This window comes from Petromyzon marinus, chromosome 46 (assembly GCF_048934315.1).
Source record: "Petromyzon marinus isolate PM22_M1 ecotype Great Lakes invasive population chromosome 46, UKy_Petmar_22M1.pri1.0, whole genome shotgun sequence".
NCBI lineage: Eukaryota > Metazoa > Chordata > Hyperoartia > Petromyzontiformes > Petromyzontidae > Petromyzon > Petromyzon marinus.
Genome location: NC_133712.1, coordinates 14,151,673 through 14,177,598, shown reverse-complemented (window position 1 = coordinate 14,177,598; position 25,926 = coordinate 14,151,673). Strand labels below are relative to the sequence as shown.

Sequence of the window (25,926 nt, the reverse complement as noted above, 5' to 3'; positions counted from 1 at the left end):
GTTTTCAAAAGCGTGTGGGCCACGTCTTGAAGAGGCAGAGGCGCAGCCCTGCAATGGCTCGCTCACGCCGCCGCTGACGGAAGGGGCCTCCCACTGAGCGGAGCTCTGAAAGGTGCTTTGGCCTACTCTTCCACGGTCTTAGCACCAGGACCAAGATTTTTCTCACACACCCCCCGCCCCCCCCACAGATCAATGAATCAGGAGTTTCGTCTTTTTTTGTAACCAAGTGAGAACTCACAAAAAGAGACCAAGATGATTCATCATTCGCGAGTGTCAACTGACAAGTTACAATCCCGGTCACGAGCTGGCGTAGCCAATCATCTCTCCTGAGGGTGGATGTAACGCGTACCACCTTGCAGTTATTTCACAGCGGCGTGCGCCATAAAAATATGGATTGTTCACCGCTGGGCTTGAGGCTGCCAGCCATGACGATTTTAATAAACTTCTCCCCACCCCGCCCCCCATGCAACGTGACCGGAGGGAACACGAGGCTTGTGAGGGAATCATTGTTCCCCCGATCGGCCTTGGGTTTCACGCAGGAGCCGCCAAAACAGTGGCGGATCGGGGGACATAAGAAATGGGCGTTAATACAACCCTACAACCGGTAAAAAAAACGGATTGAATTTGTCAAATTAATAATTTGGTTACATTTCGTATCGGACCGCAGGTCGACGGCGACCGCCCTTCCACACACGGGAGTCCTCCGCCAGCAGCAGCAGCAAGGGCGATGCTGCTGCTGCCGCCGCCGCCGTCGTCCCAACCGAGTCATCCGCGGAGCAATATTTCATGTTGACCGCGACGGCCGTGAACGATGTCAGACTTCGTCTCGAACGGCATCGCGGCGTTCCGAAACGTCCGCCGCTGTGAAGGAGACGGCACGCAGTGTCTCGTGTGGTTGATGCGCACCCACGGTAATTACCGCGGCAGCCTGCCAGATTACGACCACGCGCACCCCAGCAACACGCGGTGAACAAAGTAAGGCCCTGGTTAAATTAAAGAGCTTGGAATTTCAACGCTACCCTCCTCCCACCTCGGCAAGTTTCCATGGCCACTGTCTGGGTCAAACCTGCAAGTCAAGACGCGCATACGGACGGGACAAAGCTCGCGATAAAATTTGTACAAGGTTTATTTCGTTTTTTTTAATTCGCTATAAATTAGTACAACCTGCGAATACAAACAAAAACAAGAAAAATAATAATACAGTAACAATAATGAGAAAATTAAACCCCAACGAACCCTCTCGGTGCAGAGTGGGAGACATCAAATCACCCACGCGACGTCAGAAACGGCAGCATGCCCAGCTGCACCGACAACTCAGGCCGATCGGGGGGGGGGGGGGATTTGGGTATTGCAAGGGGAGACCCCCTCCCCCCCAAGGGGTTGGCTGGGGGACGGGCGGGGGGGGATTTTACAAATTTTGGGGGTCTGACCGGCTCCACATGGTAGGGGGGGGACTGTGATGATGCCGCAGATGTTAGTAGAAGCAGGGCAGCATCTACCCGAGGAGGAGCAGTAGCCAAGGCAATGGGAGCTGTAGCCGAGACGGTAGCACAGAAAGTGGGTTTAACTGTGTGGAGGAGCTGTAGTCAAGGTGATCGCATGCATGGTGGTTTCATTTAACACAAATGAATCCAGCAGTCTGTCCACTGAGAGAGGTTAAATTGGGGGTGGGGGTCAGGGGGGGCACTGGGGCAGCTTTTCTGAAATAGCCCTCCCCCCTTGTAGAGCCCCCTACGTGTGTGGACTGTGTTTGACTCCGGTCAGTGGTTGTATCAGGCTTGAGGGTCAGGATCCGGTTGCAGCTGGCGAAGTGGCTCGGAGGGTCGGTGGGCCCCAGGGACAAGTTATACCTTTTATCCACTGGCACATCAGAGCAGAGCCAGCACTGGTCCCCTTGTGGTACGGGTGGTTTTTCCACGGGCCAATTGCCAAGCCAAGCCAGAACCAAACCATTAAAAACTTTGCCCAAGGACAGGGCGAATGACTCATTCGCTGCGTGCAACGTCAGCGGTTAGCACCTCCATCTTACGCTGTCCCGAACCGTGCCGGGCTGGCTCAGCAAGGCCCCGGCGCGGCTCAAGTTGTGCAGTGGAAAAGCGGTAGCAGGGACGAGAGGCAGGAGGGAGGGGGGGGGGTCTCGAGGTGGTGCCATGCTTCTCTCCCCCGAGAACCTTATCTTTGTACCGTGCCGCGCTGTGCTCACTCGCGCGCACAGAGACAAGGTGGGCGAGGAAACTCTCACTTGCGTACGCGCTGGGGGCAGTGGCGCGCGTGCTGCACGGGTGTAAGGTCAGGAGGGCGCGCGTGCAAGAGTGCGGTTGCCAGTGGGTAACACTGCCGCGCGCGTTGATGCATTCCGATGTGGGTTTGTGATGGCTGCGCGCACGTGCCGGCATGGGTGCGCAAGTCAGGGTGTGCGTGTGGCAAGAGTTCGGGTGTGTGTGCTGTGCGTCGGGGTCTTCGCACAACTTCGGCAGGTGTGGGCATAGGTGTGTGCGAGGCGTGCGCCGGTGTGTTTGTGCGTTCCAACAGGTGTGTATGTGTGTGCTGGCGTCTTCACACACTGGAGCGGGCGTGAATGCGTGTGTCGGCATGTGTGCTTACACGCTAGTGTGGGTGGTGTGTGCGTGCGCGCATTCCCTGTGCCACTCAGGACATGTCGTGGAAGTCTTTGAGCAGCGTGAGTCTCCTCTTCTCCGCGATGTTCATCTGGTTCTCAAGGTCCTGAGGACAAACGAACACAATCACAATCCCCCTCATCATTAACACCGTTAGCATTAGCATCAACATCCGCATCAGCTGACTGCCGTGGTGTTAATGGCAGTTGAAACAATGGGGCAGGTTTCTGAAATCCCTCCACCACTGCGTCCGCTGTCCATCCAGCAGTGTACAACCGCAGTTAGTCGGTCACGTGTGGGTGCGCCCACCTCTTTCGGGCCGTGTGGCCAGCCTGAAAGAGTAGGCCATATGCCCTCTAAAGGGGACCCTAGAGCTCCCTCTTATGCTAGCAGGGGCGTGAACGAGCCATTGCAGGGTTTCACCTTTACCTTCATCATCATCATTAATGTGTATGACCCAACCACCTAGAAAGTGCCTGGTGTCAGGGCGCGGAAGCCAAGCAGCGTTGAGGCTAGATATACCGTTTGGATGGGCGACCACCACGGATAGCAGCTGATTATAATATAGCTACACGGCAAGCAGCAGTCGTCCAAAATCTACAGTTGTACCGTACTTGTACGCTACCACGTCAATGCTCCCCACCTTCGCCAAAAACGAACATTGACCAGCCTGGTGAAGTAAGGTGAAACAACTTCCACAACCCACACGGAGAGGCGGGAAGGCCCTTATCCAGCAGTGGAGTTGACACAAGGGCAGTGCGTGCAAAAGCGCTCACCCCGCGATCGTAGCTGTCTGCTCGCTCCACCTTCCAGGACAGGTTCTCAATCTCTGCTTCGAGCTGTGCCTGTTGGTACTCGAACTGCACACAGGTGGACGGGGACACACACGCACTCTGTTCATATATGCAAGACAGATAGGACACATACAACACTGCCTCGCAAAGTTACATCAGTCACATACACAGTTACAGAAAGACCCCCCTGGAAAATGTATATACTGATAAGGCAAGAGCTGTAAGAGCACCTACAAAGGCAGGCATGGCAAACAAGCACATGGTGGAGTTGACATCATGCCCGCTGCCTGTATGTATGTTGAACTTCTTTCGCACTGTATGTAGCCAACCGTGCTATCCGGCGGTGTGGGGGAAGGACAAAGACTAAACACAAAATGCAGTTCTAAAGAAATGAGTTTGCAATCTAGATGATATAAAAGTGCATAGCTCCAGTGGCTTCCTAATATCGGAAGGAAGAGCGTTCCAGACGGCCACAGAAACGAATCTGAAAGCGTGCGATGCAGTGACCTGCCTTTGTCTCCCCAGCGTCCATGTTTTGTTTTTACACAGCAGCAGGGACTCATTAAAGCCCGAGTCGAACGTGGGGAGGGCCCAGATCCGGTTCAGATTATCGCTCACGGCTGAGTAGTCGCCAGGTTTGGGGCGCAGTGTAGTGCCAACGACAGCGCTAAACCGCTTGGCACAGACCATCACTCCCTCTGTCAAACAGACGCACACTCGTACGTTGGTGAAAGCCAACGTACGAGTGTGGCAGGAGCGCGGCCGGGTGGACGGTGCTGCAAGCGCCTATTGGGCGTGCGAGGAGTGGAGGACGATGTTGTCACTCACGAGTCGTTTGCGCGGCCCGGCCTCCATGTAGTACGCGTAAGGGTAGGTATACTGCAGTGTGTACCGGCACTGCATACACACACACACAGGCACATGGGGGCTCGTGAACAACACACACAGGAACACACAAGCACAAATACGGGTGAGAGGGCAGTGGGGGGTGAGAGCTGGTGTGGTGGCGGGGGTGGGGCAGGAAGGTGCGGGTGACATGAGGGTCAGAGTCGTGGTGCGAGGGTGCAGGTGAGCGTGTGGATGAGGAGCAAAGGCGGGTGGGTGAGAGTGAAGGTTGTGGGCGAGTTGGGATGACGGGTGGGTGAGAAGGTGGGGGCGGATTGTGAGGGTTAAGGGGAGGAGGCTTGGCGAGTGGGTGAGCGGGTGAGAGTGATGGCGAGGGTGAGGGTCAGGTTGGTGAGTGAGCGAGTGGGTGAGCAGTCCCAACCTTGGCGAGCAGGCGGGCTGCATTCTGGAGATATTGCCAGTCGATCCACGTGCCCAGGTTGTTCATGACGCGCTCCGTTATTTTCTCCTGGATACGTGTGTACGTCTGGGCCTCCAGCTGCAGGCTCTTATTGTGGTTCTCCCACTGAGTGGACAAATAAAAACACAAAGATCCCCCCCATAAAGCCTTAAGAGATTGCTGGGGTAAGTGCTGTTAGCGAGGACCTCTGAAGTCAGGCACGGCACACAAAAGGGTGGGTGGCCAGCACCATGCCCAACTGCTTGTCTCCCCCCAGTGGCAATGTTTACACATCACACCAGGTACTCATTTGAGGCAGAGTAGACCTAGGGGAGGCCCGGTACCGGTTCAGATAATCGTCACTGGCGTCGGCCATGAGCGGGAATCTAACTCTGATGGCCGGGTTCGTAGCGCAGCGCGTTAACCGCTACGCTACCGTTTTACATAGATCTGGGTTAACGTCTGCTGCCCTCTGACCTAACCGCCACCCTCCGACGGCGACGCCCACCACCAATCGACCTCCAAAAGGAAAACCGCGCTCCATCTCCCACCGGCGGGGTAACCTGTGCCCCCTCTCGCTCCGCCCACCCCTCACCCTCTCGAAGTAGAAGAGGTACTTCTTGAGGGCCTCGCGCGCCTGCGCCTGCTGGCTTTGGTTCACGATGTCGGGGTTCTCCTTGTAGCGGCTGCACTCGTAGTACTCGCTGCCGTGCGTCTTCCAGTCTCCCAGGCACATCCAGCAGAAGTCTGCGCGCACAGCGGATGGCGGCGAGTTAGCGGCGGCGACACTTACGATCCGCCAAACCATCGCCCCCCTCCACGGTGCTGGATTAGAACTAACGGGTGGAAAGATTTCCCGCTGCTCAAATGAGTTTTGAGGTTACTCACCTCCTGCTTATCGCCCTGTTTAATGCCAGTGCTGGCATTAAATGCCAGTGCTTCATAGCGCATCGGATTTCTCCAGAATAAATAAACATTCCGAGTCTGAATTTCCACACTCCAATGGCGGGGGGCTGGACTATCCATAGGACAACACCACTATTGATGTCCACCCCCACACAAAATGGTACTCGTTTTATCAACCCCGGACGGAGAGATGATGGGTCGAGTCGATTCCCAACCAGGATTTGAACTCGCCACCTTCCGATTGCAAGCTGCTCTCTCTACAGACGAGCCACGCGGGCGTGCTGGTTTACGGGCGTGCCGAGCCACCAGCACCCAGCTGATGATGGTGGTGGTGGTTGGTGGTAGTGATGATGGTGGTGGTAGAGACACGTTGACCCACGGGAGAGCCGTGCAGCACTTACCGTGCTTGCACTTGGAGCATTGCTGTGGGTTCCGCGTGGAGGCGGCCAGTCGGGACACACGGAGGTGGAGGGGGGGGGGGAATAGGGGGGAGCGAGTGGAGGCAAGGGAGCAGAACATCTCGTTAGGAGACATTAACTCAATAAGTGCTTCCATAGCGAGGTGGCCGGCACCGCTGAGGTTATCAAAGCACATTTCGCTCGAGCATCGTTACTCTTAAAACCGCGCGGTCGTGCCAAGGCCGCCGTCAAGACGTCGCTCACCATGTGGTTACAGCCTCCGTTCTTCTCAATGCAGATATTGCACTTGGGACACTGTGGGGCACAGACATACAGAGTGAGAACACACAAAACAGCAAACACAATGCACGGAGAGGCAACAGTGAAGTCTCACGCACCAGCACAACAACACACACACAGCACTGAGAACCGCACGATCACGATCAGCACCAATGGTCTTACCACATTGGGCACCACAGAGTGCCCCATACTGATCACCGCGCCGAGCGCCACGCGCTTAGCACCGACCCCACTTAGCACCACTTGGGACGGTACCTGGTACCACAATGAGCACTGCACGGAGAACCACACTGGGCACCGCACTCACATCCTTGGTGTGCGCGCTGATGTAGTTGGCGGTCTCCGAGTCATCGGCACACTTGGTGAGCCACCGGCGGATCGTGTTGCAGTCCGTGGGAGCGTGGTACATATGCCGGCACTTAAAGCTGCACACCAGCACAGCAGACACACACACACACACGAGTTACACACGCGCACAGCAGAGTTGCAAACACACGCACATACAAAGACAGGGGCGTGTAAGGTAAGACACAAAAAAGACACGCAGATGTGTGTACATACTCGCTCACAGCACTTGCCCCTACATTCTGTTAAAGGCTTCATTGACAGAACTGTCGTCCCAACAGTTCTGTCAATGAAGCTTCAATGAAGCGCTGTCGTCCCGACAGTTCTGTTCCTTCACCTGAAGAAGGCTACTTGTAAATTTTGATTTAAAGCTTTCGTGACTGCAGTAATTCATATTCTTAGTTTTTTCGGTAAAGTCACGTTGAAGAGAAACAACAAAATAACAAAATATATATAAAACAATAAAAAATTCTCACGACGTTTCGACCATAACTCAAACGGTCATCATCAGGTGATGATGACCGTTTGAGTTATGGTCGAAACGTCGTGAGAATTTTTTATTGTTTTATATATATTTTGTTATTTTGTTGTTTCTCTTCAACGTGACTTTACCGAAAAAACTAAGAATAAGGCTACTTGTGTTGTGGCCGAAACGTCGTGAGAATTTTATTGTCTTATTTTGTTTTATTGTTTTATTCTCATTCTACGTGACTTTACCGAAAGAACCAAGAAGACGAATCCTTGCAGTCACGAAAGCTTTAAATCGAAATATTTTTCTATGTTGTGTGTTTGTGGGGAGTGGAGGCGCAGCGGTTAGCGTGCTGCGTTATAAACCCGGCGACTTGAGTTCGATTCCAACCCACGGCCAACACCAGTGACGAACTCGTCCTGGGCCTCAATTGGTCGATTCTGCCTCAAATGAGTACCTGGTGCGGTGTGTAAACATCGCCACGTGTGCTGTGCCGGCCCTTCATAGGTGCTCCTCGCTAACAGCACTTGTCCCAAATGTCTGTTCAGACTATACAGGGGATCTTTGTCTTGTGCAGGTGTGCAGGTGTGTATGTGTAGGTGCGCGTGTCACCAGAACGCGTGGCTGCAGCGGCTGCACTGCACGCGTCTCGCCTTGGGCTCCCCGACCTGGATGACCACGGGGCAGTCGGGCCCCGGGCACATCTGCAGCTGGTAGTGCGACTGCACAGCACGCACACCACACGCAAAACGTACCAATTCATAACGCAGTTCATAACACACGACGCGTAGCCATGTGCAACACACGCGGCTGTGACGTGGGACTGTTCGTATGATGAGTGGTCATGACGATGACGTGGTAGTGTTTCTGTAGCGGTGGTGTTATGGTGGTATTGCTGTGATTGTAGTTGTAGTGACGGCATTGTAGAGGAAATGGCAACAGTGGTGTTGCTGCAATAGTGGCGACGGTGGTGGTGGTGCTATGTTGGTTGCAGTAGTGGCGGTGGTGGTGTGGCGATGGCGGTTGTGGCGATAATGAAGATGAAGACGGTGTTGCTGCGGTAGTGGCGGTGGTGGTGTGGTTACGACTATGGTGGCAGTATTGACGATGACAGCGGTGGTTTTGCTGTGGTGGTGGTGGTGATGGCGGTGATGTGTGTGGCTGCGCACCTCGATGTAGTCGCGGAAGAGGAACCTGCGGTATTTGTCGCGCAGCTCCCCCTCGCCCAGCATGGGGAAGACAAAGTCCTCTGGGGCACGCACGTGGCAATCACGGGCCATGCAGGAGATACCTACACACTCACACACATACACACGTGGTTATTAGCACACCTGAACTCTCACACACATTTAAAGATAAAGATCCCTCATATAGCCTTAACAGACTGTAGGGGCAAGTGCTGTTAGCGAGCACCTATGAAGGCTGGAACGGTACACGAGGGGGGTGAGTGGCCAGCACCACGCCCGACCGCCTTTGTCTCCCTAGTGGCGATGTTTACACACCGCACCAGGTACTCATTTGAGGCTGAGTCGACCTAGGGGAGGCCCAGGACGAATTAAGATAATCGTCACTGGTGTTGGCCGTGAACGGGAATCGAACCTGGTTTGCCAGGTTCATAGCGCAGCACGCTAACCGCTATGCATATACACACACACACGTGGGTATTAGCACACAGACACCCCCCCACCAAGACGCCTACTGTTGGGGCCAATGCTGTTCGCGAGCACCTATGTAAGTATGCTGAACTTCTTTTGCACCGTTCGTAGCCAACCGTGCTGATCGGGGATGGGGACCATGCTAACAGCCGCAACGGTGGACAAGGGGGTGGGGGGTGTGGCCAAGACCACGCCTGACCGCCTTTGTCGCCCCCCGATGTTTACACACCGCGCCAAACATAGATTTAAAGACCGAGTCAACTCGAGGGAAGCCCAGGACCGGTCTAAATGTTCACCACCGATGCTGGCCTCGAGTAGTAATCGAACTTGGGTTTCATCGGGTTTGTAGGGCAGTGTGCCTACCACTCTACTACCGCTCCCCACATACACACAGACATATGCACATGCAGACATATCCAAATGTACATAAACACGTAGGTTTTCTCAGCCAATACCATGATTCAGATGTTTTTTGGGTTAGGTCACGTAATGATCTGGGCCAATATTTTTGTTTGAGACCCTCCACCACCCGACACAGCCAAACAGACTGTCACGCGGGGCGTCGTACAAGCATGTAACTCCGCGTCCATTATAACTGCTTCAGCTCATTAACCGTGGGCGAGTTGCAGAACATTTCTCACAAACCAAATTTCGCAGCAATTAGCTGCGATGCTTCGTCTGAAACTACGCCAAGCATCAAGTCAGAATAAAAATCCAGGAAGTTCGGGAAATTTTCCACTCCAGGTGTTTTATACAACCGGTCAGTGGCCCGTCCGTAAAAAAAAGCACCACAACTGTTCCACCCTTGGATACCGAACTTCACTCGGCACCAGCTCAGTCCGCCCACTCCCTTGTCCGCCCAATCGCCACCCTGCCCGCCCATCCAGCCACCCGCCCCCGACTCACCGACGCCCACGCCGTCTCGCACCAGCACACGGCAGTGTTCCTCCCAGCATGCCTTGCAGTACGCGTGCTGGCAGGCGAGGCTGATCAGGCTCTCGCGCCGCGTCGGCTGCAGGCAGACGCCGCACTGCTGGCCCTGTGTGCCGCTCGGCTGGAGGACGCGCGGGGGGGGAAACGCGTCACACGAGGTCATCGTCACACGCAGATGCACACCAAGCCCTCGACTACCCCGTGACACTTCAAGTAGAAAATTTAATTTACCAGGTCAAGCCAACTGAGCTATGAGCTCTTTATTGAAGAGGTAACCTGGCCACACATGATAGCTCATCGAAGTGGCTGATCACCATGTGGCAATCTATAGTTCGAGCCCAATCATTTTAAAGAATGGTTATAAATCTGGAGGGAAAACCCGGAGAATAATCAACGCGGGCGCGGGGAAAACACGCCAACTCCAAACATACAGGCACCATCAGGGTCGTGATTGAACCCACGATCTACTGCACAGCGACCATGGCACCCCAATTATACGCGATATAAACCCACATTGGATTATGTGGCGGCTACGAGTGCAAGTACCGGCCAGCGGTAGCACATTTGCCGCTTAGTGCAAAGGTTCACAGTTGGCCACCCCGATTAATACTGTGGTATGGATTAGCCATACATGTACGAACCGTCCGCTTGACTCAGTGGATGTTAAAGATCACGTGACATCATCCACAACGAATAGGTCATTGTGTTGGCGTAATGGTTCAATAATTGCAAAATAAAAAAAATTACACTGCAAATTACTCCACTAGGATTACAACATTGCTGGCTAGTGAAAGGCTGAATCCGTCTGTGAAGAACAACGCTCTCATAATGGCCCTGTGCAATAATAATGGAGCGAACACCAAATGCACTGAACTATTATTATTCTCTGCATTATGAAGACAATTTTTCCCCTGTACACATGCGAAGGCAAAAGTTGGGGATGCGTCTTGCTCTCCGGAACACCTTACAATCCAGAGAACGCGGTAATATTCGTTGTACTGTACTGCAGCAGCGACCCTGCGGAGGGACGAGTGAAGGAGAGACTCACGGCCTTGGTCTGTCCAGGCAGGACCTTGGCCTCGATGAATTGCTGGCGTGGGTTTGTCCTGTGCCTACCGATACACATCGTGGGCACACAGCACAAGTGGCGTCACACGCACATGGCACTGGCAACGTTATGCACACGGCACCGACACAACACATGCTACGTCACGCACACACACCACCAACAAAACACACGCGTCGCACGAGTGCCACATACGTGGCACATGCGTGAAAAACATAGCAGCACATATGCGGCACATGGCCAGCACCCACACAACACACGTGCCACGCCACACACATTTCACGCAGGAATGGACTTTCTGACGCTGATAACTAACCAGCATTGAATTTTTATTTTAAGCTTTAATGACTGCAGGGATTCATATTCTTGGTTCTTTCGGTAAAGTCACGTAGAAGGGAAGAAATAAAATAATATAAAATAAAACAATAAACGTCGTGAGAATTGTATTTTTTATTTTTATTATTTTATTGTTTCCCTTCTACGCGAGTTTACCGAAAGAACCAATAATAACCAGCATAGCTTCCACTGGCCGTGAAAATGTCTCCACCGCCCCCACATTTCACGGGCCCCCCACTCAACCAAGAATGGGTGGCTCCCTCTAAAGAAATTCCCAAACCACCCCTGCCCCCGGTTTGTACGCGGGAGCGAAGCATCAGACATCACGCCGAACAACACGCGGCACAACCTGAACACCCGACGGAGAGCTGAGCCTCTCCTACCCCTTCGACGATAATCCGCCCCCCAACCCCCTCTGCCCCCCCCCCCGCTGTGCACACGGTAAGCCGAGCCCCCCACAGGCCGGCAAACACTGCACGGCTCTGGCTAAACTTAGCCGCGATGCGGACCGGCGGCCGTGGCGGCGACACCTGCGATATCGCCACGCAACTCAATCCGTCCCTGGGAAGAGACGCGGCGCTCGAGTGTGGATCGTTGCACGACGCTCGCCCCAAATAATCCTGGAGGCCGGGGCGACAAGGTTGACTTCATTATCATCTGGCGTGGGCCAATGGCGTGTTTTTTGTCTATGCTTGCACAACTATCGGGCCCAGTTTCCTTCTGAAATCACGTTTCCCGAAGACGAAGCGTCGCGCAACGATCGTTGCGCGGGATGGCGCGGGTCGGCGCATGGACCCACCTCTCCATCATGTCGTGCAAGCGCCATTGGCATGCCACCAGCACCAGCTTGGCAACATCTGGCTGAACCTGGCGGGCGAGATGACACGGCAGCGTAAACATAAACACAGGCACATGCCTGGGTAACTCGGGCAGCCAGAGTTAGTGTCTCTCACTCCATGACCCCGTGTCCCCTCTCAGACCTACCGTCTCCTCTTTACACCAGTATCTGCTCTCTGAACCCCTCTGACCCACGTGACTCTGTTTCTGACACGCTCCACAGCTCAATGCCTCCTTGTGTGATCCCGTCATCATGCTACCACCTATTTCAAAGAGAAAGTGGCCAAACGAACCTCAAAGCAAGTCACTAGATTTGTCACTATTCGCTTTGACAACCATTTAGCCGCGAGGTAAACCCAAAAACTCACTAGATCTGGTGACAGTAGTGCTGAGTTGCTCACACTGCCCCGTGACCCGCTCTGTGACCCTGCCCGTGACCTCACCTTTAGGGTGGCGGCCGCCTTGCCCTGCAGGTCGGAGAGGAGGCGCTCAGCCTCGCGGTGCGAGAGGCACGAGAACTCGTACTCCTCGGGGTCAAAGGTCGTGTCGTCCACGTCGTCCACATCCCCGTCCACTCCCTCGTAGTAGTCACGGATGTCGCCCTGCGCATGTAAAGGTAAGACAAAGATCTCCCGTGTATCCCCCTCCCACAGACTGTCGAGGCAAGTGCTGTTAGCGAGCACCTATGGAAGCCCGGCACGGCGAAGGAGAGGGGGGTGCGACCAGTACCACACACGGCCTTTGTCTCCCCAGTGCTGATGTTTACGCACCACACCAGGTGCTCATTAGGGAGTGCGAGCGGACGAGTACATACACAAGAGAGTGAGTGAGCGAGGGAGGGAATGAGTGAGTGTATGGACGTATGTAGAACTTCTTTTGCACCGTACATAGCCAACTGTGCTAATCGGAGGTGCGGGGGAAGGACAACAAACTAAACACGAAAAGCAGTTCTAACGAAAACAGTGAGATTTAAAAGTGCAGAGCTCCAGTGGCTTCCTTATATCGGAAGGGCGTTCCAGACAGCCGCAGAATCGCATTTTAAAAGTATGCAATGCAGTGACCGTCTTTGTCCGATGGTTTACAAAAAGCCGCTGCGAGAATGACTGGAGCTTATGCGATGATTTATGCTCCTTGAAGGGAGGGTGAGAGAGAGGGAGGGAGGGAGAGGGAGAGAGAGGACGAGAGGGAGGGAGGGAGAGGGCGAGAGAGAGGGAGGGAGAGAGCAAGAGAGAGGGCGAGTGGGAGGGAGAGAGGGAGGGCGAGTGGGAGGGCGAGTGAGAGGGCGAGAGAGAGGGCGAGAGGAAGGGAGAGAGGGAGGGCGAGTGAGAGGGCGAGTGGGAGGGAGAGAGGGAGGGAGAGAGGGAGGGCGAGAGAGAGGGCGAGTGGGAGGGCGAGAGGGAGGGCGAGTGGGAGGGAGAGAGGGAGGGCGAGAGGGCGAGTGGGAGGGCGAGTGGGAGGGCGAGTGGGAGGGCGAGTGAGAGGGCGAGAGAGAGGGCGAGTGGGAGGGCGAGAGAGAGGGCGAGAAGGCGAGAGGGAGGGCGAGAGGGAGGGCGAGTGGGAGGGCGAGAGAGAGGGCGAGTGGGAGGGCGAGAGAGAGGGCGAGAGGGAGGACGAGAGGGAGGACGAGAGGGAGGGCGAGAGGGAGGGCGAGAGAGAGGGCGAGAGGGAGGGCGAGTAGGAGGGCGAGAGGGAGAGTGGGAGGGCGAGAGGGAGGGCGAGAGGGAGGACGAGAGGGAGGGCGAGTGGGAGGGAGAGAGGGCGAGAGGGAGGGCGAGTGGGAGGGCGAGCGGGAGGGCGAGAGGGAGGACGAGAGAGAGGGCGAGAGGGAGGGAGAGAGAGAGGGCGAGAGGGAGGGCGAGAGGGAGGACGAGAGGGAGGGCGAGTGGGAGGGCGAGAGGGAGGGAGAGAGAGAGGGCGAGAGGGAGGGCGAGAGAGGGCGAGAGGGAGGGCGAGAGGGAGGGCGAGTGGGAGGGCGAGAGGGAGGGCGAGAGAGAGGGCGAGTGAGAGGGCGAGTGGGAGGGCGAGAGAGAGGGTGAGAGGGAGGGCGAGAGGGAGGGCGAGTGGGAGGGCGAGAGGGAGGGCGAGAGGGAGGGCGAGTGAGAGAGGGAGGGCGAGAGGGAGGGCGAGTGGGAGGGCGAGTGGGAGGGCGAGTGGGAGGGCGAGAGGGAGGGCGAGAGGGAGAGCGAGTGGGAGGGCGAGTGGGAGGGCGAGTGGGAGGGCGAGAGGGAGGGCGAGAGGGAGGGCGAGTGGGAGGGCGAGTGGGAGGGCGAGAGGGAGGGCGAGTGAGAGAGGGTCCAGCTCTCATCATGGCGGCCGCTGCTGCTGCTTCTCCTCGTCTCTGCACCGAACGCTGATTCCCTCACCGCCTCACCAGCACCACACACACCGAGAATTCGAACGCGGCCGTGGCGGCGTCGGCATTAGTTCACTCGCACCACACTGCAAACCCTCCACGCACTGCGGCATTGATGGTAATGTATACGAGGAAACAGCCGAGGCTCAATGATGGGTATCATGAAAGAAGACAAACCCACCCACAGCAGAGTGTCAATAAGTACCCAGCAAAGACTGAGGGTGGCGGTTACAGTCGTAATGACAAAATGCGGGACTCAAGAGATGCATCTCCAGCAAGCAAGATTCCTCGCAAGTCGAGCAGTCGTGATGTCCGGGAGCAGAAGACCAACTCCCTGCAGTCAAAGCCCAGAGACAAGTGCCGAGTATCTGGTGATGCTGTTGATGGAAGCTCTCAAAACCATTCTGCTCGCCCTATATCAAATTCACATGGTCCTGAACAACATAAGAAATCAGCTCCACAACCATGGTCAATCCACAGCTGGATGAAGGCCTCCCTAAGCCGCCGCCACCTCTCACGATCCGGCGATCCACATGACCTTGCTGATGATTGGTCAGAACACATTAGCTCTTCTGGGAAGAAGTACTATTACAACTGCAGAACAGAGGTCTCTCAGTGGGAGAAACCCAAAGAATGATGGAAAAAGAACAACCGCAAAAGGAGGCTGCAAACCGAATTGTTGCAAACAGTTTCCCTAAAGACAGGGACTACAGGAGGGAAGCCATGCAGACAGCTGTGCAGAGCAATTCCTCCAACCGCTTTACAGACAAGCATTCAAGTGAGGTGGGCAGCGTGCTCGCACAAACCGTCGTCACAGACGAGCAAACACAACGACAGGGACTACAAGCTGCCTCGTACTTAAGCGCCCGGCAGTGGGACATCGAGCAGCACTCCACTCCAGCAGCAAGCATCCCTCGGCGTCAAGCCAGGCTCATCGCTGCCAAATTGCACACCGAGTCCTGTGCCGAGCAGCCCATTTAACCTGCCTGAGCAACAGCAACAACAGCATCAGCAGCACCACAAGAAGCAGAATTATTCTAATGGAGCCAACACTCTCACCAAGCCACATCCTGCAGGCTCATCCACAGGCCAGAGGCCAGAAAAAAAGGGTGCAGACGCTCCCACAGACAGGGCCTCAACAGACAGTGCCACCCCTTCCCCCTCCCCATCCTCCACCTCACGGTTGATACCTGTCACACCTACTTCAGCCACGATGCCCTCCCTGCCAAGCCAAGACCCTGCAGTGCTGCGACAGATCCTGCACACCTCTCCCCAGATCAACCCGAGCCTTGAGTGCCTCCAAGAAGCTTTCACTCAAACACTTTCCAAAATCCTACTTGCAGCAGCCCCAACGCTACTACCCCAATCAGTACAGGCAGCACACCAAGCTCACCAGCAGAGCCAATCGCCTGCATCCCAAACATCGGACGTGTCCTCTCCTCGTTCCCACATCTCCCACATCTCCCCACGGGTGGGGAGATGTGGAAGCCAGACCAGGGCCCATGCCACCACGCCTCACAGTCACAACTCTGCGCAGTCAAAGGCCAGTGCTATGTCTGTGAAATGTGGTGTCCATCAGAGCCAAGGGTCTCAACAGACGGGTGGCACAGAGAGGCACACTTATACCAGTCCAGGTTCTCCTGCTACCAGCGGAGGCCACAGGCATCATCCATCAGGAGGTCATCCGAGCCCTGCCCGCACTATATCCGGGTCACATGCTGGAAGTGCACAGCCTTCCGTGAGCTCCCTCAGCAATGCCTGCCAGGCCCTATCTGGCCTCAGCTCCCTGTCACCTGGACTGTCCTCCCATTACTGCGAGAACCTCACCAAACATGTCCAGGGATGGCCGGCTGAACACCTGGAGAAACAGGCAGCAAGATTACGGGAAGAGAGTTACAGCTTGAGGTGCTTACAAATGTCTGAGATTTGTACTGAACTGAAGAACGCCAGGTCGCTGGTGCGGGTATCAGAAATCCAAGCCACACTACGGGAGCAACGGATACTCTTCTTGCGGCAGCAGGATAAGGAGCTTGAAAAACTGAAGAATCAAAATTCCTTCATGATGTGAGAATCTAGCAGTAATTGACGAAGAAACGCGTTTGCCTATTTGAGAAGATTCGATTACTCCTTCACTTCTGAGCGACCAATATGGCCAAATGCTTTGAAAATACGTATGCCTCAGTTCACATGTACAGACTGTCTCTAAAGCTGAGTGAGACATGCTGGAAAAGGACTACAAGAACTTTTGTTTTCCAAAGTGAATGCGCAAGTCCACTTGTATATATAAACGTTTTCTAGACTGGATGACTCTTGATGGGTGATACAGCAGCTGATTAGGATGTTAACCTTGTAAGTAATCACATCACTCTACACCAAGTTGTAATATTCACACCAGTTGTAATATTTTAAATGTTTATTGTTTAATTGTATTTTGTCATTTTTTCCTGTTACGAAAAAAAATCCCCCTTACGTTTTCACATTCTGCATTTTTTCATTAAAAAAGGAAAGAGAGGGAGGGAGAGAGGGAGGGAGAGGGAGAGAGGGCAAGTGAGAGGGAGAGAGGGAGGGAGAGAGAGAGGGCGAGTGGGAGGGCAAGGGAGGGCGAGAGAGAGGGAGAGGGCGAGAGAGAGGGCGAGCGAGAGAGCAGGGGGGCAAGTTACCTGCTCGTACTCATCCTCCCCGTAGCCATCTGCATCCTCCTCCTCGCTCAGGTCCGAGCCCTGGCTGTTCATGGCGCCGCGAGGCGGCTCGCTCACCTCGCTCCGCGGCTCCGCGCACACCTACCGCACAGCGCAGCCAGCGTCATTCACAACATCAACACCACCACAATGATGGATGCATGGAAAGCCAAATAGGGGTTCACAAGAAGTCACAAACACCTCGTAAAATATCCGACGCAGAACATCACTGGCTTTGGGGAAGCTGATCGGCCACAACCCTACACTTACATCCGCGCACAAACCACGGCAGACGTGGATACCTGATGATGCACAAATGGAAAATGTTTAATCTGATGTCTTGAAATAGGGCGTCTAACACCGTATTATTGCCGGGAAGGGTAAAGCTTTTTTTTTCACCATTTGATGCCGGCAAAAAGGGGTCCCATAGATACAATTGCTCAACCCGAGCTTTTGATGCTTTGAAATTAGCATTATCTTTCTGCTGTTCACCTTTTGGCATTCCCTGGTTTAACACTGGTGAGTGTAAGCATAAAGAAGCCTGTCTCTGGTGCAGGCCAATCATTTTCAAAGACAAGGCTTACATTATTATCAAAGCACGTGTGCTTTGTGTCGTTAATGCAGACATGATGCCTCGCAATATTTGGTGGTTGAACATCTTCGCACCTCCTGTATTATTGCCGCAAAGGGTAATGCCTCTTGCTTTTCTCACCAAATTAAAATGTCTCCAGTGCGCGACTGTGGTCACCCAGAACTAGACCGTGGAACAATATAATAACTCACTGTCCGATTCACAAACACAAAGTAGGCATCGTCACGGCGACACACTCATGACGCAATTATCAAACCAATTATCAAATCAACGTAAAATGATAAATGTTGCTCTACAACAAAATCAGCCAAAGAGGATCATAATTATTGTCTTCATTACCGTCACAACAGTTAACATCATTACAATACCATCATCATAATCATAACACCCTCATCAGGTTAACATTAACATCACTGCGTCAATAACATACTTATCAACAACATCACCATCATTATATCAGTCCCATCATTATTATCATCAAATTAACAACACGCTCATAGTCAACACTATAATCACATTACCTTAGTCACATCATAGTATCAACGGTATTTCAACATCAGAATTACTATAATCATAACCACTACAAAAAATGTGACCCAATGTGAAAATCAGTCAACCGCACAACCACTGAAGCCAATTCCTGGCTATTTAACCCGACCGGGATATATGAGCAATGTGCAATAATATCACATCATTCTCAATGTCATCATCAACACCATGAGCACATGAACACATCGACATCATCATCAACAACACCACGACCACCATAACAATAATAACAGCTTCATCAAAACCAGGCCGGGCAGACCCAGCCCACGGCCATTTCAACTCCCGTAACCTCAGATAAAAAAACAAATATTCAAAAGCGAAATTCCAAAATAACCCTGCACGAGTGGCAATCTCTTCTACACATGCAGGCTATTCGACCGTTCATCACAGTTACAACCCGAGGTCGGCTTTATCTCATCCTGCCCACAAAACTACCGACCGACACCGCGCCCCATCGTCGGTCGGTCGCGGCGTTCACCAGAGCTCGCGTTGAACTAGCGGTGGCGCCGCCTCTCTCGCCTGCGAAGATGTAAACACGAGGAGGAGGGTGGTGGTGGTGGGTGCCGTGCGGAGTGGCCTGTCGGGAGCCATGTGTTTTTTATTTTGCCTTATAAATCGCCTCTTGCGCAGCGAGAGCGTGCCGGCTAAATTTAGACCCTCCGGCATTGAGTCACAGCGATGGAATGTGCTGTAGCGACGACGAGGGCTACAACAACACAGATCTTATTGCGCACGGCTCGAAGGGGATCCAAAGTTATGCTCACGTTCGGAGCACGCTGCCGTGGTGCGAGGGTTAACAAACCAACGGTTGGCAGCGCACACTGTGCACTTGAAATCCAGAGGTTGCCGCCGGTTTGATTCCATCTCGCCGACGCGGCAGTTGTAGCAAATGGAAAAGGTGATCAAACCTGTCCACCCGGCGGTATAAATGCAAGCAGCACGTGTGGCGGGGTAAAAAGTGGTTGTACCCACACAGCGTGGAAGAGTCGGTCAAACACGCGCCAGAGGAACCACCCTAGAGCTCAGCTCCATCGAGTGGATGCCCTTCTGCCAGCAGCGGCGTCACTAAGCAATTGCAGGGCTGCAGCTTTGAACCACTGTTTAATACATTTTTAGATGCATTTGAAAATGAAAACTTTAATAAGTTGGGCAAACTCAATGCTGACTTTGTACCGATTGAAAACCCTCAATTCTGGGCTGTCGGTAGCGATAGACCTCAACGGAATGCAGTCAGATCGATTGACGATCCAGCACTCACCGATTCGCTCCAGTAACTCACTAGCGGCCAGTCACCTCCTCATCACCCTTCTACTGCTACTACAATGGTAAATTTTCCCGTGAACTTACACTCAACAACCCACTCACTCATCCACCAACCCTCTCGCTCACCTATCCGGTCAACTCGCTTACAAGCAGACAGTTCCTCCCTTGTTACTCTTTTATTGCTGCTACCATTGTTATAGTTCCCATTAACTGACACTCACCCACCTAATCACCCACCAACTTAACTCAGTCATCACTCACACATTGGTGGTCAGTCGCCTCGTTATCACTTTTCTTCGAATCCTTACTACTACTACGAACACGGTTACCGTTCTGACATACTTAACTCACCCATGTTGAGGACTCTTGTCTACCGGGCTGTTTCATCTCACACTGTTCAACCAACACACTTCAGGGTTGCAACAATACGCTCACCCACTCACTCACCGCACTGCGGGTCACAAACACTTCCCCCGGTTCCGCTTCTCCACTCTCACCGCTCCACCGTATATTTCCCTCCCATCTTTCTGCTTCCCCAAGCGCTCGCAATAACTTTGCTCAAGTCAATAAACGCGTTAACGAATTATCTTTGACATCTTTAATTGTGCTGTTTGTTGCTTGCTGCCTGGGGCCATTGGGCCTGTGCTCAGCGACTGCGATTTAAAAACCGCGAGTCACGCCTGAGCCGTGTTTGCTCCGGTGCCGCTGTAAACATTCAAGGGGGCAGCCCATTGTTTTTGTTTACGATGTTTGCTGCTCGCTGCTGGGAGGGCTCTCGGCGAGCCAGCCGGCCTGCCTCTGTCTCCTCCACTCTCCACCTACCCCCTCCCCCCAAAAGTCGCACTTCATCACCTCGCACCCAGCTAGCACCTCGACTCTCTTGCCACTCTCCCCACAAAGACAAAGATCCCCCAGCGTAGCCTTAACAGACTTTTAGGGCAAGTGTGGTTCGCGAGCACCGATGAAAGCCAGTACCGGCACATGATGGGGCGGGTGGTCAGCACCACGCACGGTCACCTTTGTCTCCCCAGTGTTGATGTTTACACAATTAACCAGGTACTCATTTTAAGTCTGAGTCAACCTATGAGAGACCCAGGACTGGTTCAGAGAATCTTCAATGGTGTTGGTGGCCATGAGCGGGAATCTAATTCGGGTTGCCAGGTTTGTAGCGCAGCGCTACCGTTCCCCACACAACCCCCCTCCCTCCGTCACGCACCACCACCCACAGCACCAAGCACTTACATTTGGTATTCACACCAATCTTACCGCACGAAGCTATCACAAAAGCCTATGTTTCACAGACAAGCGCTATGTTGCTAATGTGGTTCTACCCAACTTAAGTTGATATACGGTGTTTTTCATGGAAGATTTTGCTGTTTTTTCCTGGATTTTTCTGTTGCGCGCAGTCACTTTAAGATGTTCTTTCTTCATGTTTTTTGTTTGTTGTGGTTGCATCCGAGTAGAGAGCCGCATGGCTCACAGGGCTATACCTAATAAATGTAACTGAAACTGAAAGCAACTTTAGAATTATTTAAAGCTCGGCAAATTTGGGCCGTGAGGTCACCTCACACGTGCCTACTCTCCTTCAAATCACGTCACGAGAAATGTAACACCCACTGTGAAGCAGTATTTTTTAGTTGATACACCCGCAGTGTTAACCAGGGCGGACATCTGGGTTCGAACAGCAAACCTCTGCAATGAGCTGCAAAGGGCACTACCGCTTGGCCACATCACTTGACCACAATCCCTGCCCACGATCACACGCCCAGCGCCAAGTGAGCACCCCAAGCCACATTAGTGCTGCTTTTAACGTCTATAAATACTATGTAAGCAACTATAAATGCCTGTCAGTCTACTGGGTGAAGCATCTGTAGAGTAATTTTCCAGTTAGAGTGCTTCTGGAAGAACTAAACCTGATAATAAGAAGCAAAATGCCAATGCGATGAAAGAATAATGTGTTTATAAGATTTAATATTACCCGCTATCACTTATGGATCAAAAATGTGAAAAAGGTGACAAGGAAAATGGAAAAAGAAAAGGAACATGGGGAGATGTACGCTTGTAATTACAAAAAAAACACGTGGATCAGGGATCAAAGAACAATGTTAGAGGCACTGGAATTGACTTTCAAGAACAGCGATGATGCCCTGTGGTCCAGACCACAGGCCATCATCACGGCTGGAGTACACTGGACCGCCACTTCGCAAGACCGTGAAAGATACCGATGGCTTGGGGGAGGAGGCCTTCATCCAGCAGTGGATATAGCACGGCTGACGACAGTGACACTGCCTCGACAGTACACTTGAGGGCAGGCTGTCCTACGACTGTGGGTGATGTGACACTCACCCCTCACCTGGCACCAGCCACCATCGTCTATTAAAGATGAGAATTGTGAATAGTATTATCAAAAATCGCAGTGCCATGCGGTGAACAATTCAGTCTTCAGTGGGGGTGAGGGGACCTAATCTGTCAATTTTTTTTGCAGGCATTTTAACACCGATAACAAGAGTTTAAATGCAGCCATCGGATGTCTCTTAATAAACCAGCTGAGTCATGACTCCTTAGACCTGTGTTGTGGCGCGGTTGGGATAGGCCCAGGTACGAGTACCATAATTAAAATGCCCCATCCTCCGTTGTCCAATTTCACCCCTCTCTTTATAGTAGCCTGGCACATGGGCCTCTCGTGCAGTTGCCATCGCCTTCAGAGGTTGAGCAACAAAAACGTTACCCACTCATCACAGCCACCCCACGGCAGCCCGGGGCCCTGCCTCAACAGGGGGCCTGCCTCAACAGGGGGCCTACCACTAGGCCACGGAAAATACTCCAACAGTGCTGGTTGTTGCTGGCCGCTTGGCGTTTGAAGCCTCCAAGGGGCCTGTGCTCCTTAACCGCGATTTTGAAGAAAAAAAAACACTAATTTATGTGAGACCCCGACCGCGGGGGCTTAAATTTGACTCCAGGGGATTGAAGGGGCCCAACATAGTCAAACGAGGCTTCCGGTTCATTTTGAGAATCTTGTGGAAACCTAAGCAGGTGGCGGCCTTCGTTCAAAGTCCTGGCCATTGTGTTGCCCGGCTGTGACGCGCCAGCAGTGAATGACGAAGGCCAATTCGTGACCCTCGATCACACAAAGGGGGACCAATCAAAGCCATCGGATTGTACCGCGCTCTGAAAACCAACGCAAGGGAACGCCGAGCAACTCTTCTCGAACGAGTGCCGTGTACCCGAATGAAATGCAATGTACACGAGAGTTCCCTTAATGCTCCCAAATCCAGCAAGCGGACGCGAAACGTCGGAACACAGTCGAATTACACGCGGTACAAACCCACCAAACACACCTGGGAAAAACCTAAGCAGTCTGCCAACGACAAAACCACCATCACCACCCCACTGCCACCATCACCAAAAACCAGTAAACCAACTCCCATAAAGAGTCCGCCAAATGTTGAGGACGTGGCTTGTGGACTTGTCCATCAGCATCATCTATCCACCGCTGAATGTATTTAAGGCCTCCCTACGCCGGTGTTATTTCTCGCGATCATCATCATCCGCCGCCTTACTCAATCCACTGCCGAATGGATCAAAGCCCCCCCCGCCCTCCACGATCCTTGAAACAATTCACGCGCAATATTCCACCGCTCCGTCTCCTCCTTTCATATTTAATCCACGCACCCTACCTCTCTCAACCCCTTCCTTGTGATCGGAGCACCACGTGCAAGATCTCAACTTCCACCAACGCATCGCGCGTGAGCCCACAGTGACTCCCCCAACAACACCACCACCACCACAACCACCCCGTGCCCTCCCGGTTGCGATCTGTGTGAGCTCGCTGGCACGCGGGAGGCCACCAGAAAGCCACCAGAGGGCCGCGCTTCAACCCCGCGGAGGCGGCCGCGGTCAGACGTGAACCGAACGCATTCCGACGGGCGGGCCTAGCGCGTGAAAATGGGCGCCCGAGCCTCGCCCTCGCCTGGATTCTCCGCCGTCTCCGCGGACTCGAAGCCCGCACACCGCAACGGCCCCGGGTGGGGGGGGGGGGTTGCCGAGAGTGACGATGGTGGTGGTGATGATGATTGATTGGTGATGTTAATGAAGGTGATGATGGTGGTGGTGATGATGTTAATTATGGTGACGACGACGATAATTCTGAGTGTTACGACAGTGATCTACAATGGTGGTAACGATGTGTGACGGTGTTGATAATGGTGATGTTTAATAGTCGTTGCTGACGGTAATGATGATGATGGTAATGATGATGAAGGTGATGATGGAGATGTTAACGATGGTGATGACGCACTCCACGGCAGGCGTGCGAAGAGGATAAAGAGGCGGCGGGTGGTCTAAGAATCGCGGCTCGGGGTGAGAGTGATGATGATGATGAAGGCGGTGGTGGTGGTAACGTTAACGATGATGTTGGTGATGATGATGATGGTGGTGGTCTCACCTCGTTGCTCACACGGACGCGCTCCAGGGCAGGGGGTGAGCGACAGCGCGCTGCGAGGAGACTGCGGAGTGGGAGGGGGGCTCCGTGTTGATAGCGAAGCCTCCTCCTGCTCGCAACGTCACCTCCGGCTCGGGGCTCACGCGAGATCCCCGGCCTTCAGTCCGGGGGGGCGGGGGCTTCGCTCGGGGGGGGGGGCGGGGCTTCGCTCGGGGGGGGGCGTCTCTCGGGGGGCCTTCACTCGGGGGGGGGCGTCATTAGGGGGGGCCTTCTCTCGGGGGGACCTTCGCTCGGGAGGCCTTCACTCGGGGGGGGGGGGGGCCCTCTGGGAGCCTTCGCTTGGGTCCCGAGTGAAGGCACCTCGAGTGAGAGAGACCGACCTTCGGGAAGGCCCTTGTGAAGGAGCATGGTGGGGTTGAATGGAGAGAGACCGACCTTCGGGAAGGCCCTTGTGAAGGTCCATGGTAGGGTTGGAGAGAGACCGAGCTTCGAGAAGGCCCTTGTGAAGGACCGTGGTGGGGTAGGAGAGAGACCGACCTTCGGGAAGGCCCTTGTGAAGGTCCACAGTGGGGTTGAATGGAGAGAGACCGACCTTCGGGAAGGCCCTTGTGAAGGTCCGTGGTAGGGTTGGAGAGAGATCGACCTTCGGGAAGGCCCTTGTGAAGGTCCACAGTGGGGTTGAATGGAGAGAGACCGACCTTCGGGAAGGCCCTTGTGAAGGACCGTGGTGGGGTAGAAGAGAGACCGACCTTCGGGAAGGCCCTTGTGAAGGTCCGTGGTAGGGTTGGAGAAAGACCGACCTTCGGGAAGGCCCTTGTGAAGGACCGTGGTGGGGTTGGAGAGAGACCGACCTTTGGGAAGGCCCTTATGAAGGACCGTGGTGGGGTTGGAGAGAGACCGACCTTCGGGAAGGCCCTTGTGAAGGACCGTGGTGGGGTTGGAGAGAGACCGGCCTTCGGGAAGGCCCTTGTGAAGGTCCGTGGTAGGGTTGAATGGAGAGAAACGGGCCTTTGGGAAGGACCCTAAGTCGGAGTGAACAGAGGGTTGATCTCATTCATTGGCTTGGGTGCTGCAAGTTGAAGGCTAGAGATGAAGGTCCTTGTTTGGATTCGTAGATAGAGCCCTCGTTGAAGGAGAGTAATAATAGTCATGCATATTATTCATCATACAAGTTAAATCCACTGCTGGATGAAGGCCTCCTACCCAAGCCGTTGCCGCGGGACTCTCAAAGACCCTGCGATACGCGGCCAACTGGGAATGAACGGATGCCAGAGTTTGAGGAGGTCGTGAAAGACCGTGGCGGTGGTTTGCAACGAAGAACCATCATCGCCGAAGGTGACTACTAAACGTACGGTCCGGCAATTGCTCGGAAGAGGTGGGAGCTACCCATACTTTGCCCCACTACAGTCGGACCTGCAAGTCGACTGTGGAGGACCGTTAACAACCACGGCAGCAGGTCGAACAAAAGCTAATATCTCTGCTCCAAGTAATTTTGTACTGTGTTTATATTCAGATGTAATGTTGCTGTATTATAATAATAAACCGATATAATTGCCGTAGACGTGGGATAAGACATTCATTCACTGCTGAGTGACAGATCCCAATGGATGTCGTCTCCTTCTCGATGTGGAGAGCCATCCGCACCTCCGATTAGCGTGGTTGGCTACGTACGGTGCGAAAGAAGTTCAACATACATCCGAGGGCCCACCCAGAGTCGCCAGAGGGACCTGAAGTGAACACGAAAACATTCGGTGCTGTTCCTGCATTTGGCAGTGGCGCGCAAACGCAAACGACAACACTCAACCCGTTCGTCAGTTTGATTCTTGCGTAAGATGGTGGCAGCAAGATGACCAGTAGATGCCAATGTCGAGTTCTGCTCGCCAGGACGAGAGGGCTTCAGGAGAGAGTTCGTGTCGTTTTCCGATGCCTCCCTCTCTGTTGGAGTTTGGGTTGCATGGCCAGTCACACTCCTGTGACTTGTGTCTTTAATTTTCCATTTATTAAGATGCGTGCATCGGCTCTGTGGTGTTCTGGTGATGTTCTGATGGTTTCACCACCAGTGTCTTCAAGGAGGAGGAATGTCAAAGCCAGGAGGTGCGATGTTCCAG

At 53.7% G+C, this 25,926-nt stretch overlaps 2 protein-coding genes across 3 annotated transcripts; one reads left to right on the top strand and one right to left on the bottom strand.

Moving 5' to 3' along the window:
- Positions 1-1,108: 1,108 nt before the first annotated feature.
- Positions 1,109-23,977, bottom strand: ARIH2 (ariadne RBR E3 ubiquitin protein ligase 2). Of its 2 annotated transcripts, none has more exons than XM_032971576.2 (16): positions 23,822-23,977; positions 16,956-17,075; positions 12,386-12,544; positions 11,905-11,972; positions 10,752-10,815; positions 9,677-9,824; positions 8,285-8,406; positions 7,728-7,837; positions 6,609-6,726; positions 6,266-6,316; positions 6,005-6,026; positions 5,293-5,444; positions 4,680-4,823; positions 4,241-4,309; positions 3,395-3,478; positions 1,109-2,724 (listed from the first exon to the last, which is right to left on the bottom strand). In XM_032971576.2, exons 2-16 carry the CDS (start codon positions 17,025-17,027, stop codon positions 2,650-2,652), a joined length of 1,458 nt encoding a protein of 485 aa, XP_032827467.1. In that variant the 5' UTR covers positions 17,028-17,075; positions 23,822-23,977; the 3' UTR covers positions 1,109-2,649. The 2 variants fall into 2 exon arrangements, with proteins under 2 accessions (XP_032827467.1, XP_075930348.1); XM_076074233.1 differs by lacking the exon at positions 23,822-23,977 and adding an exon at positions 18,593-18,702.
- LOC142930929 (WW domain-containing adapter protein with coiled-coil-like) lies at positions 12,628-16,785 on the top strand. Its single transcript, XM_076074114.1, has 6 exons — positions 12,628-12,638; positions 13,080-13,588; positions 14,216-14,234; positions 14,317-14,931; positions 15,268-15,390; positions 15,775-16,785. The coding sequence occupies exons 1-6, from the start codon at positions 12,628-12,630 to the stop codon at positions 16,361-16,363; spliced, it is 1,866 nt and encodes a 621-aa protein (XP_075930229.1). The 3' UTR covers positions 16,364-16,785.
- Positions 23,978-25,926: the final 1,949 nt, after the last annotated feature.

Coding starts and splice junctions, on each gene's coding strand:
- LOC142930929 (XM_076074114.1), top strand. Junction 14,932..15,267: donor TGGGAGAAACCCAAAGAATG/ATGGAAAAAGAA, acceptor TGTGCCGAGCAG/CCCATTTAACCTGCCTGAGC. Junction 15,391..15,774: donor GGCTCATCCACAGGCCAGAG/GCCAGAAAAAAA, acceptor ACGGGTGGGGAG/ATGTGGAAGCCAGACCAGGG.
- ARIH2 (XM_032971576.2), bottom strand. CDS start 17,027: ATGAACAGCCAGGGCTCGGACCTGAGCGAGGAGGAGGATGCAGATGGC. Junction 11,973..12,385: donor AGGCGGCCGCCACCCTAAAG/GTGAGGTCACGG, acceptor CTCGCCCGCCAG/GTTCAGCCAGATGTTGCCAA. Junction 8,407..9,676: donor GCGAGACGGCGTGGGCGTCG/GTGAGTCGGGGG, acceptor GTGAGTGTGTAG/GTATCTCCTGCATGGCCCGT.